This window comes from Pleurodeles waltl, chromosome 3_1 (assembly GCF_031143425.1).
Source record: "Pleurodeles waltl isolate 20211129_DDA chromosome 3_1, aPleWal1.hap1.20221129, whole genome shotgun sequence".
In the NCBI taxonomy this organism is placed as follows: Eukaryota; Metazoa; Chordata; class Amphibia; order Caudata; family Salamandridae; genus Pleurodeles; species Pleurodeles waltl.
In genome coordinates this window covers 1,334,493,517-1,334,506,402 of record NC_090440.1, presented here as the reverse complement: position 1 = coordinate 1,334,506,402, position 12,886 = coordinate 1,334,493,517, and the positions used below count along the sequence as shown (strand labels likewise).

The following is a 12,886-nucleotide window of genomic DNA, read 5'->3' as shown; positions in this document are numbered from 1 at the left end:
AACCACCACCATGTCCCAACAAAAGCATCCACGCTTCACAGACACTGAGGTGAAGTGTCGATGAAATTGTCAAGGTACAGCCACAACCATTTGGAGCGCAGGTCCAGCAAACATCCAATGCTAGGAAAATGGAGTTATGGCAGAGAACTGTTGACAGGGTCAACTCAGTAGGCAACCATTCATGCACAAGGGAAGACATCGGAAAGAGGTGGAAAGACCTACGGGGGAAGGTGGGTTCCATGACATCACACCACCAGATGCCTTGAAGAAGACTGGCGGTGGGGCCCCACCTCCTCCCCCAGAGTTCACATTGTGCGAGGAAAAGGTCTTGGACATCCTGCACTCAGAGGGCCTGACTGGAATACCCAGAGGACTGGACTCTGATAAGTAACTACCACTCCCCGGCACACATTTGTCCTTTCCAGCATGCTTGCAAACCACCCAAACACTCCCCAATTCACTATATCCCACTACATCTCCCACCTAATCACCTACTGCCCCACTCCTGCATGCCACACCCCACTCAGCCATAATGCCCACACAGTCCCTGGCAAGTGCACGGATAGCAGTACCAATTCTAATCACTACAACTTTCACAATGCACTAGCCAACTACATAAAAACCTACAATGTGCACTGCACTGCACATCTCTCGTATGAATGACTATTGCACTAGCTAAACCAACCGGATGCTTCGACTGAGGACCACTACGTGGCAAACAAGGCCAAACACAGCCACAGCACTGTCACCAAATTTAATGGCCACTTATCCAGATCAACAACCCTGAAATAGACTGCTCATGGGCTTGAAAGTAAGAAGGAATACCCCATGCACCAAATGCACAGACAGGACAAGCTACCATGCATACCCACGAACCCTACTCCCACTTGGACACCATGCTGCAACGTGCAGCCACCCCCACTCTCATCTAGCAAGCCTGATTTGCCACGAGCTAACAGGGCACACGTATCATGTGAACCATCACACAGGAGCTGAAGCAGCAAAGGTTACCTAGCCTGATTGACACCTACCTCAATGGAGCATGGTACACATGTCACAATCCACTATCCACAAACAATTTTTGCAGTGCTGCATCCGTCATTGCCATTGCTGGGAATCATGTCAAGACCTGGCTGTTCAAGCAGTAGCAGCACCTCCCCATTCCGCTTCTCCCCCCCCCCCAGCGCCTTGAGACCCTCACGGGTTAGTAGTGCGCTTTACAAATTCCTGATTAATTGATTGTATGCATCAGACAAGGAGATGAACAATCACACATCCACCATTTAACTATCTCTCACTACATCCACTGGTACATTTGCCACTGCCACCATGGAGAGGATACCAGAGACAGACAGCCCTCCTCAAGATGAAGACCCCAGTGAGGACAACGCCTCTGGATGTCTGGACAGACAACTTACTTAGCCCATTTGAGACACTTGGTCAGTCCACCACTCCCTGCCTCACTCTGCCCACATTAAACCCCTCCCACCCAGTGGCATCAACATCACAGCCAACCATTTGTCTCCAAACCTGTGTCCCAAGGATAGTTCAATCAATAGTCTACAGGGATCTGACTCGACCCCTCACACCCAAGATAATGAAGGTCCTAATGACGCTGGGAGTAGGCACCCCGTGCCAGGGGCACAGGCACATGGGGGCACGGGGTGTGGGAGGGAACCTGTGGACCAGAGGACGGGGCACCCAAGGGAGTCAACTGACCAGCAAACAATTTCACAACTCCTGGGAGCATACCAACAATCCCAGGACAGGATGGGCCAGATCATTACCATGTTAGGGGGAAAACAAAGGCTGCAGAGGGAATATCACCAAGAGGTCATGCAGCAGAGGCAGGCACACAATGCCACCATGTTCTCCATTGCAGGGGTACTCAGAGACATAAACACTACTCTGAGTGCTTCCTCCACCAACCAGCAGGCCCCTTCCACTAGCCACATCACATCTGAGCCTTCCACAGCTAGTGAAATGGAGGCCCTGCCAGGGGAAGCCCAAGCCCCTGGCACCCCTCCCTCTGTAGCTGATGACCCCCCCCATCCCACTACCCCTGGCAAGTGTGGACGTCCACCCAGACATCCAGCTGAAGCAGATGCCAAGACCAAACCCACTGCCAGGAGGTGTAACTCACCCAATTGCTCTCCCTTGTGTGCCACTGAGACACCATGTTAACTGTTCAATGACATTACTCCATTTTCCCATGGCCCTTGGACACTGGACCTGTGCTAGCTACAGCTGTGCCACCTACTCTGATGATTCCAACTACCAGGACCCCACTCATCACCCGTTTGTCACTGTATGCATCATATATTTTATTTTCACATTTCCCCTGTACGGCCAATAAACACTATTGATCACAGCAACAGCATACGTGTCTTTATTTGAACAAACACAACAGTTTTGTTTGCAAAATTCTATTAACAGGCAGTGTAATGGACAGCAGAGGGAGGCATCCTCTGCAGGAGATACAGGACAACGGATATGTCCCACGGCAGATGCAAGGTGGTCACTATTCCATGCACAGACTACAGTATAATCACTCATCCAACCTGCAAAAGAGACCATGGCAGAGAGTTACATCAGGATAGAAGGCATGGTGCCACACAAAGCACATGTGCAGTACATAGTTTTCCATCCTGTGTAGGCTGCTACCAAAGCAGGGCACAACAGATAACATTTACACATCCCCAGTCACAGGAAATACAACAAAGTGCACTGTAGCTCCATCTGTCATGTGCAAAACTCTATTTTGTAAACAGTTACCAAAGGCTAATGAGCATGAATGCCTCAAGCCATAGGTAGCAGAGACACTGATTGACATAACACAGTCAGTTGGTGGAATTACATTAGAACAGGAAAATGTGGGACATGTAGCTCAACACAGGTCTGTCCATAGATGATGTGAATTTAGCAACCTGCAGTGAGTAAACATATAAGATAAGATACATGTAGACTCTGCACCTTACATTCAAGCAGTCACCTCCCCCAACATACACATAGGGATAGGAACACATTACAACACCACTGATGATTCTAACCAGGAGAACCATTGTCACCAATCAATGTGGATATACATCACTTGTACATACACAGTCAGCATACCTGTATGTTACTGGAAGTACTGATTGATGAGCTCAGTCCTAGAGTCAGCTGCACCATCCTCATCTGCCTCCTCATCACTTTCCAGGTCTGCATCATCAGCCACTGGTCCAGCTGCCTCGTCATCCTCAGCTAGCAATGGTATCTGACGTGTCAGGGCAAGATTGTGGAGCATGCAGCAGGCAACTATGATCTGGCATACCTTTTGGCCAGTGTAGAGGAGAGCACCTCCAGGGACATCCAGGCACCTGGACCTGGCTTTCAGAAGGCCAAATGTCCTTCTGATTACACGCCGCGTCCTGCCTTGGGCCTCAGTGAAACGGAGTTCCCCTCCCATGGATGGTCTCTCACTGGTGCCAACAGTCAGGGTAGCCAGAGTCGTCTGTGTGCATTAAGGTCGGAACTGTTACAATACAGGTACAGCCACAGGGAAGAATGTAATCACCAGTGCCATAACAAAGACTTGCATCCAAATACATACATACCAATGAGCCAACCCCTTCCTCTGTGTAGCCATGCAAGCATGTGTGGGACATTGCTGTTCCTAAAAATGGAGAGTCATGCACAGATCCTGGAAACTTGGCTGTCACCTGTGCAATGTACTGGTCTGACAACACCACCTGAATATTGATCAATTGGTAGTTCTTCCTGTTCTTATACACCTGTTCATTGGCACTGGGAGGGACCAAGGCTATATGGATGCCATCTATGGCCCCTATCACATGAGGGATGTGTCCCATATCATAGAAGTCTGCCTTCACATAGGCCAAATCTGCATGTTGGGGGAACCTGATGTAGCTGTCCAAGTGTTTCAATAAAGCAAACAGTACATCCTTCAACACAAGACCGAACAAGGGCTGTGACATCACTGCTGTCAAGCCCAGTGTATTGTGAAAGGACCCAGTGTAAAGAAAGTGTAGCACTTACAGGACTTGTACTGTGGGAGGGATGGCATAGGGATTGTGTATGGCACGCAATAGATCAGGCTCCAACTGGGCACATACATGCATAATGGACTGACGATTCAGATGATAGGTCTGGATGATATGCCTGTCCTCCATGGTTGCAAGGTCAACTAGTGGTCGGTACACTGGTGCATGTCTCAACCTCCTCATGATAGTACATTTTCTACTCTCTATTCTAGATAACCTAAGTGATAAGTACTTCACAAATGTAAGGAGAACATGTCATCATCGCACACACCTAACACTGTAAACATTCGTCACACTGCTGCCACATACCATTATGGGCACCTGAAGCGTCACGGTTACATGCATATCACATGTATTAGCTAAACTATGATGGCACGACGTAGGCCTACTCCGCAGTTTGGACATAAATGTGTATGACGCACTTATTTAGGGACAGCAAGGCATGATATGTGCATAAAATGGCAGCCACCTGGCCTGCTGCACAGGACAGTTGGAAGTGAGACCCACCACCGGCATGCACACAAACAACACCCACCTGCAGGCACACCAACATCCACTACCTACACTGACTCCCCCACCACCCCTTCACAGACGCTGCACCAGACACACCTGCAGCCACAACACCATCATTCATGGATGCAGCCACAACACCTGTCCTACCCACAGTCACCATAATATCAGACCCGCTGACATCCACCCCAGTCACCACATCAGCACCCACCACAACCACCTACACCCCCACATGCAGCACATCTACCATACCTGCAGACACCACTCCAACAGACTGTCACTCATCCAGCATGACATCTCTGTGCACCTCCTCCCAAAACACCTAAACGCCCGCACTCAACCACCCAACAGAAACCCAGCACCCACAAGCATTCCATGCACTTGCACCCAAGACATCCACACAGACATCTTACAACCGCTCCACTCCCAAACACTTTTGCCATGACCGGCCCGGTGTGTCTAAGAAGCATTTCCTTTCGGAGTTTTCCTTGTTCCCTACTCCTCTCCCACCCCATGATAAACCCAAGTGTTCTTCATCCCTCCCCAAGTCCAGCCCTTCCACCTCAAAGTCCCCTTCTGCCCACCCTGCTAGTGCCCATGCCCCTACCCCTGCCAAGATGTCTACCCCTCCAAAGCCCAAGCCCAAGGACCTCCTTCCCAAACCCAACCTTAAGGACCCCCCCCCCAAGCCCAAACACCACCCTCTCAAAACCAAGCCCAAACCCCCTGAATCCCATCTAATCCCCGAGGTGCCTGCCTGCCCTCTTGATGCCCCTACCCCATGGAGGTCAATTTGCAGTCAGGAGTCAAATTGGGGCACTTTAAGGTGCCATTTGTGCCTCTGGCACGTTGGACTGGCCATTGGCCTTTTAATTGTACATATGTTGGTTGGTATATATTTTTCTTTCATAATACATCTTGCCCAACATGTTGTTGGATTCGATGTGGACTTACTTGTCCTGCCTTTCTTTCAACATGGCGGTTTGGTATTTGTAGGCTTTGTTTGGTGTGTGTGTGACATGTGTGTGACGTGTGTGTGTTGGTTGTGCCAGCTGTTGTGCCTGGGCTGCATGTGTGGCCCTGCCATTTGACCCATTGTCATTGCTGTGTAATGTGTGTAAGATACATTTGTGTTTGTCACATGTATGTAGCAAAATTGTGTAGTGTTTGTATAGAGATGTGTTATGGTGGTGTTGTGGGCGCGTCCAGGTGTGTGGTGATGGCTATGTAATTTGCGTTGTGTGTAATGTTAGAGTATTGTGGCGTATGCTTTGTTTTATGGCAGTGTGATTGTGTTTATTGGTTGTCTGGTGTTGTTACATGTTGTTAGTATGTGCTGTCATGTGAGGTGTGCAATGACATTGCTTGGCGAAGCGTTTGTGTAATTGTGGTTGTGATGTTGTTGCGTGTCTGCGGCACGTGTGTGTTGGCTGTGGTGTGTGTAGTACAGGTCCTGTTGTGTACAGCATGGGTGTGGGTGTGTGTGTGTGTGCGCGCATATGGGTGTGTGGTTACGTGTGTGTCGCAAGCTGTCCCGGATGTGAATGTTTTATGTGCGTGTGTAGTGTGGGTTTTCCCTCCAGTGCGAGGTAGGTGTGTGTATTCACGGTTGCTGTCTTCCTCACCATCACTAGTTCCGGCGTCATTGTGTGAGCAGTAGCAGTGGGAGGACTTCCAGTTCAGGTTCCATGGCGGCTCCAGCCAGGTATGTATTCCAGAAGGTGGGCGTTTCCTTTTATAGAGCTGGTTTCGGCCAGGGGTTTTCGTGGTGGTGCAACGGCGGTGGAAACCTTAGTGGTGTGCATCCTCATAATATGTCTGGCAGAAACATGGCCTCCGCCGGCCTGAAGGTGCCTACCGCCGTCCGTGACAAAATGTCTGCAGTGGCGGTTGTTTGGCTGTGTTCTGTTGGGAAGACTGCCATGGTGTTAATTTGGCAGTCTTCACCGCAGGCCCGTTGGTGATATGACAGCCGCCGCCAACATTTCGTACCTGAGACCACCAAACTCGTAATGACCCCCTGATACCTGTTATAGGTATTGCCCAAAAATCCCTGACTGCCTTGCACCCCTAGAAAAGACATCACAAGACGAATCCTACAGTCTGCACATTAACAAGCTGAACACATTGCTCAGCTGTAGCCCGAACTACTTTAGAGGTATGAGGAGCACAATAAGAAAAGCTGGTCTGCTGGACAGCATATCACAAATGAACCTGCATTTTGAAATTTTGCAGCAGACTCCAAAAAGGACTCAATTTCTTGGAGCATGTGCTTCTTACAAAGGGATCTTTTACAAGTGCAGATCAAATATGAAACATGTAAACTCTCTGCTTTTGCAAACACTAGCTATTTTGACCTATCTTCTCAGCACACTACAAATACAGGTTGTTCATAACTCAGCAGCTTTTTGTTTCCAAAGACGTCAAATTGAGTTTCTTACAGCTGTTGAGTTCAATACATTTTTGTTAACAACTTAGTAAGAAGGATGAGCATTCTCTTACATCTCTCCTAAATCATGGAACAACCTTCCTCTCCACATCAGAGCCTCCTCCTCTCTTCCTGAATTCTGCAAGAAGTTGAAGACATGGCTTTTCAATTGCCATAGGTAAGGCTAGGCACACACACATGCTCAGCACCACGATACCCTTGCGGGTGATGGTGCACTTTATACAAATAACATAACATAATGTGCGAACATACTAAAAACAGATCTTTACCCTGAGGTGTTAGATCCCTCCAACAAACATCAACCACAAAAACTTTAACTAAGTGATTCTGCTCCTTCAATAACCATGGCCCTCTGAACTACAAGAATCAGAGGTGGCATGGAGGACAGAAAAAAAATGATGGACTGGGATGCGACACTGAGTAATTAACAGTGACTGGTTTTAATTCAAGCATTTCATCCATTAATTGTTTGTATTCCTATGTGCGATACTATAAGTGTGAATGGTTTGTCCAGATGTGGGTCACATGTTCACTGTGCCATTGGAACCCAGCTGCACCGGACTGAAGAGGCCCAATGACGTTGAAACCAATCTTAGGTTGCTTGTGTTCCAGTTCAGAGAAGACACGGCTCGCAGTGTCACCCTATTTAGGTCTGCCTGCATGATGTGTTGCTAGATTGCTGTACTCCTCTGTTTGTGTTTGTTAAAACTTTAATAAAAGTACTTTGAAACAAAAAAAATACCTTGCTTTGCACTCCAGGGTGGACTGTTCGGACTAGAGCAAGACCAAAGGTGATTTGCATATGGCTGGATGATACCTGATGTAGCAAGGTTGGTAAAAATTAATTATGGACTGGGATGCGGCCTGAATAATTACCAGTGGAAAAGATCAATTCAAGCATTCTACTCATCACTTTTTGCATTGCTCAATGTGCTAATGAAACAGACCTTCACAAGGCTGAAGAGGCCGAATAAGGCCGAAATTGGTCTTGGGTTTCTTATGTTCCAGTTTTGATTGGACTGGACTGTTCCGACTGGAGCAGGAACAAGGGTAATTTGCATATGGTTGGGTTTAACCTACGGTGGCATACTGCACAAAATGTAGGTGGACTGGGATGCAGCTCCAAATAATTACCATTGGCTGAGAATAATTCAAGCATTCCATCCATCGCTCGTTTGTGTTCCTCAGTTGCACCTATCCAGACACCAGCAGTTTCATCAGCACCACACCAACGATCAATGTGTTATTCAACAGCCGCGTTTCTGGTACAACCTAACATTACCCAATCCCTCCATTTAACTAAGCTACTTCTGATAAGTGAACTAGTAGTTTAGTTTAGAATCATTATTCAACCCGTTTCAGCCAAAAAAAAAAGAAAACAATATACGAAACACAACATATGATGAAAAATAGAACCTCAAAAAATGTAAAACAGTACATATGGCCGAGCTCAATTCACTTCACAAATACATAAAACACATACTAACAATATTCCCCGTCTAGTGACTGTCTGATTCTAATGGCAGACTATAAAAAAAGAACTCACACAGAAACATAATTCGGTGGAGCTCGACTGTTGTAGATGGAATAATGCTACTCTACACTGATGATGTCCTAACGTTCTTAGTAATGGCAACATAAAATGCTTATGCAGGAAATTATGACAACTACAAAAATGAATTTAATGCAAAAGTGATTCTTGAGTACCCTTGTCGCATGGGCAAAGCGATGCGGCTGCTCCCATCAGACTATATTGTCAATGAAAGCTTTTAGCCCTCCAAACAATACCAGCTCTAAATCAGAATAGAAGTGATCTCTCTCAAGAAGTAAGATTAAGGGTTCAGTAAAGGGCTGGTTCCTCAGATGCTAACAAACTATAATAAGCCATCACGGTACGCTTCGACAGCTCAGTTTTCAGCCTCTCTTCCTCGTGGGACTCAGCAAAGGCATTTTTAACCTTTAATTAATCTATTTTTTCTTATTTCCCTAGGATTCTTAAACAAAATAGACAAACCTAGCGTATCCAAGGTTTCTTGAATGTACTTTAACCCTGGAATTGAAGGGCCCTTTTCCAGGCTTAAACTGTCCAAGATTATTGACCTATAAAGTGATGCCTCCGGGTTGCACCAAACACGGACCCACAACAAAAGGGGCGCCAAGTGCACCTTATCTGAGATGTAGCCTAAATTGAGCTCTGAATAAAGAATAAACTAGATGTAAATGGTAGTAAGCACAATAGCTGTCAAAGTATTCGATTTTCCTCCCTTTGAAGGACATATGTATTGTGGAAACCCCAAATCCCAGCCCCATACGTAGCAGTAGCTACACACTGCACATTGTACACCTTTAGGACAGGGACAATGGTCCCTTTTACTCTTTGGCTAACAAGAATACCTTTTGCCCCTGCTGCTCTATTAAGTTTAAAACATTAGCTCTTAAGCTATGGCTGCCAGGACATCGAGGAGCTGAAAATTAAACCCAGGTAGCTAAAATCTCTAATACTTGTAAGTGGCTGGGCATTCATTATAAACTTGTTTAGCCTGGATTTTGCCACAGTATGTGATTTCCCTTGGTTTGTGGTTAAATATAAATCGCTCATAAATGAGACAAAACGATCAACCAACAACCTCAGTGCGTTACAGGTGCGAGCGAGCAGGACTGCGTTATCCGCATAGAGTTACGCGGATACCTGCACATCCGCTATCCTTGGAGTATCTACTGGAGTGAAAATTAAGTAGGTACATAAGCCATTGGTATAAAGGATAAAAAGCAAGGGTCCCAAGATACACACTTCGCGCACCCCCCTACTTCAAAGAAAACTCAGGAGACATATCACCATGGGCGTTCATACACACTTTGGCTGTTAGATCTGTATGCATAGAATGCAAAAAAATTACAAGGGGAAGATCTACCCCCAGGTCTAACAGCATTGTCCACAGCTTGGTCTTGTTGACCAAATCAAACACCATGGGCAAGTACATGAACGCCAAAAAAACGGATGAGCGCATGGCATTGGTGTATTTACTTCTTATCAAATTTAAAATCAGGCACTGCTCACCCGTGCCCAGTTTCGGGTGAAAGCCAAATTGGAACGACGAAAGACTCATTATCTTGGGCCCAGGTAACAAGCCAGTTATAAAGCACTCTCCCTATTACTTTAATTGAACTATCAATGATAGAGATGGGTCGGTAGCATTTGGGGGACGGACATATGATTGTCTACCATAATTCCAGTATTTAAAAAGGGCAAAGTCCAGAAACGCAAAATGTTTACAATTGAAAACGTCTGTGATAAGGGGTCCCCATAATTCAGGCGTACATTTTATGAGGTTAATCGGGACCCCGTCTGGACCGGGCGCTTTCTCACCCATACTCTGCTGAATTGCTAGCTCTAATTCGGTCAAGGTGACAAAAAAAGGGGAGGGGCAGCAGCCTATTACAAAGGGCAAGCCCAATATCTTGATTTTCATCCAAATGGTAGATAGCAGTGAAATGCGAAGCCCAGTCGGAACGAAAGATATTACAATGTAAAAGACGGTTATCTGAGACATAGCTTATTCTTATTTTCTTTACTAGGCCCCAGAATATTTTACTGTTGTTCCTCGCTGCTGCTGTTTCCAACAGCTCCCAGTCCCTTTTATATAACTCCTCTTTACTGAGTTTGATGGTATGCTTATAGTCTCGGTAAGTATCGCTGACCTTGGGCCACTTCCTCGGGGTGGCAGTCAGCGCCTTCTTCAACCTCCTACTGGCCGCTGAACAATGCTTGTCAAACCAGCCTGGGGTCCCTTTAACAGGGCAAGTAGGTTCAAGGAGGGCCGATTTAACATGCTGGATCAGGCTGCTATAATGTATTGCCATTAATTTTTGCCCAGAATCGGTCACACAGCTGAGAAACAGCCCCTGTCATGTTTTTAACAACATTTTGAATGTGACACCTGGATCTTCTAGATGCCATAGAAGCCTTAGACCATCTGTAGAATTGTGGGTGATAAGAGGTTATATTCGCATCACACTGGTGTCTGCTCAGGGATAACAGCTCTGATACACTAAGGGCATTATGATCTCCCCTCTCAGCCAATAAGACATCCCCATTAGAAAACCAATTTACAGAGTCAGCATTCACAAACATAATCGATAGTAGGAGGCCAGTCCAACCCCTCTATACGTAGGCAAAAATAGTTCCAGCTTTCTTAGTACTCTGTGTAAATCAACTAAGTCATGTGACATCAAGTATCTATACAACTCAGCCCCCCTATAATCACAAATAATACCACATCCTTCAAGAGGGTCACTTACTTACAGCCCTCCAATTTAGCATTAAAATCCCCGGATATCAAGTAACAACAGCTCTTGCAACTTAGACAAAAAATTAAACAACTGAACATAATGGGTACAAACAGAGGATATAAAACCATTGCTATAAAATGCAATTATAGTGAACTAGTAGAGACCAACCACGTCTTTAAAAAAAAATCACACACTAACAATCCCTGCTTTGCACAATCATCTCGCAACTTTAATGTTACACTGTCTGCCGATCTATCATACAAAACCACGCCTGATTAACCGTACCCGAAGGAGCTACGTTGGCTCCGACCAACATCAGTGGTGGTACTTATTTTGTGCTAACCTCCAAATATAATTGATGGTACCTGGGAGTACCACCAAAGAAATCACTCACAGCATATTACCGCTTAACTAGATCTTTTGTACTGGAGAGCATTTTGCTTTTTAGTGCATGATCTGGTACATTCACAAGCAACTGTACCTGTGGTACCTACGAGCAGTATTAAAATATAGTGTTGAGAAGCTTGCGGTCACCATTCACATCGTATGAAGCACTCAATGTGTGGACAGGTGTTGGTGTTGTGCTGTACTTACCTTGTTCCGCATCACGGTGTGGTTAAAGCTGTAGATGTTCAGCAGTTCGCCGTTAACGTGATCCGAATAGACTTTGTCAAACTCTGCATCTTGCTGTGAGATTACTTTAGCGCTAGGAGCTTTCTGAAATTCCTGGGCCATCAGGGGTGCCACTGGCAGAAGCCAGAACAGAAGCCACATGTCCACGGCTCGCATGCCACGAGCTGCCTACTTGCTGGGAAAGGCGAAGGCGCGAGAGCTCCAGGGTGTCGCTGTCTGTCCTGGGAGCCACTGGCTTCCAGCATCACCAGGGGCAGAGGTTCACAACCAGCACATTGTGCAACACTCCAGTGGCATCGCACAGTCGCGAACTCCACTTCCTGGTTTGAAGCCACCGATCAAAAGCAGAATGATGACAGAAGACTGGCAGTGAGACGTGGAGAACTCGGAGGCAGGGAGTACCAGGGACACAGACAGTGTAAACGAAACAATATTCAGGACCTCCGTTAGGCAGGGCTGGTGTTCCTCGTACAAGAGGGAAGCGGACTATAAAGCCGAGGACAGACAGGGAAGCAACTCTAACTGCTTTCTTAAACTGAAGTAGAGGTAAACTTCTTCTCCGTTAACTGTAGCAGGAACCCCGCACCACTAATGCCTACCAAATGGTGTTTGTTCGTCCGCTACTTATGCAGAACCTAGGTCAATTCTCTCTCACGCCCTTTGTTGATCTTTTCATGGGCAATATTTGTGTATAAACTCAGCACTTCCGGGTCGCAAGACAGCCAATCCCATGATTAAATGTAATATGTGAGCCGAGGTACTCGTTTTATACAAAGGAGACTGTGATTGGATAAACTACAGCCAATACTAGCTTGAGGCACACAACTATGAAGTGCTAGTTGGCTGGGGCGTCCGCACGTGCCTTGCAGTATATAAACACTCTCTAAGTAGCACTTGATGGTGTTGTCGCTCGTTTGTTTAGCGGTCCGCGCGATCGGTAATAGTTACCCCGAGGTCTCTG

General features: G+C 46.5%; 1 protein-coding gene across 2 annotated transcripts in view; it reads right to left on the bottom strand.

Annotated features, from left to right (window-relative positions):
* Positions 1 to 12,624, bottom strand: part of SIDT2 (SID1 transmembrane family member 2) — a 278,793-nt gene extending 266,169 nt beyond the window's left edge. For both annotated transcript variants that reach the window (XM_069224701.1, XM_069224702.1), the window contains exon 1: positions 11,887 to 12,624. In XM_069224701.1, coding sequence (XP_069080802.1) covers positions 11,887 to 12,081 — 195 coding nt within the window. In that variant the 5' untranslated portion in view covers positions 12,082 to 12,624. The remainder of the gene's footprint in view (positions 1 to 11,886) is intronic.
* Positions 12,625 to 12,886: the final 262 nt, after the last annotated feature.